This window comes from Arachis ipaensis, chromosome B05, assembly GCF_000816755.2.
Source record: "Arachis ipaensis cultivar K30076 chromosome B05, Araip1.1, whole genome shotgun sequence".
Classification (NCBI taxonomy): domain Eukaryota; kingdom Viridiplantae; phylum Streptophyta; class Magnoliopsida; order Fabales; family Fabaceae; genus Arachis; species Arachis ipaensis.
Window position 1 is genome coordinate 127,333,234 of NC_029789.2, and position 3,420 is coordinate 127,336,653.

Consider the following 3,420-nt stretch of genomic DNA (forward strand, 5'->3'; position numbering starts at 1 on the left):
AATCGATCCCTTCAATTTGATGAAAGCCTTTAGCAACAAGCGCTTTGTACCTCATAATATCACCTTTGCTATTTCTTTTAATAGCAAAAACCTATTTGTTGCCAATGATAGTGGCATTAGGAGGTGGAGAAACTAATGTCCATGTTCTACACTGCATTAATGCTTGATACCCAGCATTTATAGCAGCTTTTCTGATGCCGGGAGATTTCGGGGAGGAATCAAGTGAGATAACATAAGATGAGAAGACACCACAACCAACTCAAAACCTTAAGGTGTCAAATTAATGGGTCTCTCATCTCATAAACTCCTCACTCTTCCTTGCTTTCTTTGATGTGGGACTAACTTCATGCACTCCTCACATTTGCAACATTAACATAAACAAACCTCTTTTTCACTTATTGGGATGATGTTAGTATTGTGTTGAGGCCTGGAAGATGGAAAAGCACTCTGAGAATGTTGTGTTGTACTTACACTGTCATTTGTAGTATGTTGTTGTTCAGGGCTGGGAATTAATGATAGTCTGAATATTACTGGTATTAGGAATAGAACTTATGGACATAAGAGAAAAAGAGGGATTAGTAGTCACAGTGTCTTGGTTAGTAGCAGATGGAAGAATATTAGTATGATCAAATAATTCAGCATAGGAAAATTGTGTTCATCAAATTGCACATTTCTTGATAGATATATTCTACCAGATTTAGTCATGCATTTAAAACCATGATGACTGCTATCATAGCCTAGGAAAATGCATTTCTCAGATCTAAGCGGCAACTTATGTTTATTATATGGTCTTAGGAAAGGAAAACAAACACAACCAAATATTTTTAATAGAGTATAGTCTAGTTTTTTATTGTACAGCTTTTCAAAGGGTGACATATAGTTAAGAATGCTAGTAGGTAACCTATTTAATAGAGAAACAACAGTTGAAATGAATCCTCCCAAAATATCATGGGTAAAGTAGTAGTAAAAAATAAGGATAGATCTATTTCAGTGATACTTCTATGTCTTCTCTCAACATTACCTCGTTAATGATGAGTATAAGGACAAGAAAACCTTTGCCTTATTCCATGTTTCTGTAAAAATGAAGTAAAAGCTATAGATTTGAATTCCATACCATGGCCAGTTTGTATAGATTTGATTTTGCAGCTTGTTTGTGTCTCCATCAAATTTTTATACACTTCAAAGGCTGTTAGAGCTTGAGATTTGTTTGTTAGAAGGAACAAGTAAGAATATTTGGTATAAGCATCAACAAAGCAAACATAGAACCTATATCCATTTCGAGAAGCGATGGGAGAAGGTCCCTAAATATCTGCAGAAACAATTCTAAGGGAGTAGTATATTGTGTGTCAATGGAGTAAAAGGGAATAGAGTGCATTTTTGATTTGGTACAAGTCTCACGCATTCTATTTGGCACATATTTAGGTGTTAGAGTCAAGCCACATTGCTTAAGAACCTTAATAACAGTGGCTATGTCAGTATGGCCTAAATGTTTGTGCCATAGTTCATATATGTCATATTTATTTGAGCTAGCAAGCATTGTTATTTTTTTTATTTTGATTGTTACCAAAGGTAAAACTACGGTCATTAGTGGATATATTGCAAGTGGAATTCAGAAAAAATGGACTTTCAGTACTGGAACTAGAAGAAAGTATAGAGTTACAAGAAGATGAATTTGAATTGAAAGGCATACTAGGTATAGCTATGTTATTACAGACTCTTTGATCTTTACTACTGAGAGATTCTTTATTCAAAGAAAGATTTTTAGGAACAAGCAGATTGTCAAACACATATATGCGCCCTTTAGTTTGGCCCTTGAGAAGCAGATTCTTAATTAAAAACTGATCACGTACAAGCACAGTATGAGATCAAAATTAAAAAAATACATTGTTGTCAGCAGCAAACTTAGACACACTGAGCAGATTTTGAGTGATTTGAGGGACATATAATAAATTGAGCAATTCATAACTCACATTATTCAATTTTTCAACTAGGTAAGATGAGCCAGAGTTACGAATTTTGATACCTGTACGATTACCTCCATAGAGCCTGTCCGAGTCTGCAATGCTTGGTGTGGAGGATAGTAAATTTGATGGATCAGCTGTAACATGGTGACTAGCACCAGAATCAGGAAACCATGCAGTATTATTTGTAGAAGTAGGCACTGTGTAGTAAGCTCACGGTTGATGAAAAGATGGAGAGGGTGGTGAAGGCATGGAATTGGAGTAGGGAACCTCTGTTGGTGATGCATGGGTACCATACCATTGTTTTGTTGGAATTGCTGGTCAAAGTGAGCCTGAGTAGGGAACCTCTGTTGCCGAAGATGAAAGTGGGCATCATTTAGTTTTTTATAATGTACTTTTTCTAGTTGTATTTTTTTCATTTTTCCTATGATTCACTTGTTGTGTTGAGCTCTTCCTTTCTAAAAAAAAAAAAATGAAAATAACAATTTTAAACTCCATGTCCTCTTACCGTTAAATAATAATTTAATTAAATTTATCAAATTATTTAATAGTTCTTAATTATTAATTTCATATGAAGAGAATTTTCTAATTTTAATTAATGAAAAAAATGACAAACTGTTTTTATCTAAATTAGTTTTCAAGATATTCCTAGACGTATCAGTCTCCAACAAATTTTAATAGATTTGTGAATTTCAAATAATTATTTACATTCGTCTAATTGGTCATTCTGTCTACTCCATCCGTCAAATCCTAATGATACTCAGCAATCACATAGAGCAAGACATAATATCATAGAAAATGAATATAGTCAGACATATTAGTCGCACCAAATGATATTATTAGTTAGATTAACCCTTAAAAAATGATGTTTTTACGTTAGAAAATTATATGTTACAGATCTAAATCTGTACAGATTTAAAGATTTGTTTCCTTAAACCACACTTTCTAAAGTCACACTTTTTACTTAAAACCGTAGCTCTTCACAAAGAAAAACGTCACCTAATGAAAAAAAGTAAATTAGAAGATTTAAGAGAAGAAATAATTAAGTTATCGAAATTAATAGATCAAAAATTAATGATTTTAACTAATGTTAACTGTAATGACACCGAATTCTTAAAATCAATACAAAATGATTTTTCTCAAAATCTTTATTTTACTATAAGTTTTATTGAAGGACTTCAAAAACCTGAAAATTGATTGGAAAAAATTAAAGAAACCATTAAGAGTTAGAATAGCTGACAAATCAATACATAAAATTAATCAAAAAGCAGAGATGGTTGAAATTTTTATTCAAAATTATAGGTTCATTGTTCCATCTATATATATGTTAGACTCTGGCATGGATTTTATCATAGGAAATAATTTTTTAAAGTTATATCATCCATTCATTCAAGAATTAACATATATAGTTTTAAAAGCTCCACACGATTCTTCAATAAATCAAAAATCAAAACGTATA

The 3,420-nt window shown here is 32.2% G+C and overlaps 1 protein-coding gene across 2 annotated transcripts in view; it reads right to left on the minus strand.

Moving 5' to 3' along the window:
* Positions 1-2,325, minus strand: part of LOC110272328 — a 3,750-nt gene extending 1,425 nt beyond the window's left edge. For both annotated transcript variants that reach the window (XM_021124481.1, XM_021124480.1), the window contains exon 1: positions 2,024-2,325. In XM_021124481.1, coding sequence (XP_020980140.1) covers positions 2,024-2,257 — 234 coding nt within the window. In that variant the 5' untranslated portion in view covers positions 2,258-2,325. The remainder of the gene's footprint in view (positions 1-2,023) is intronic.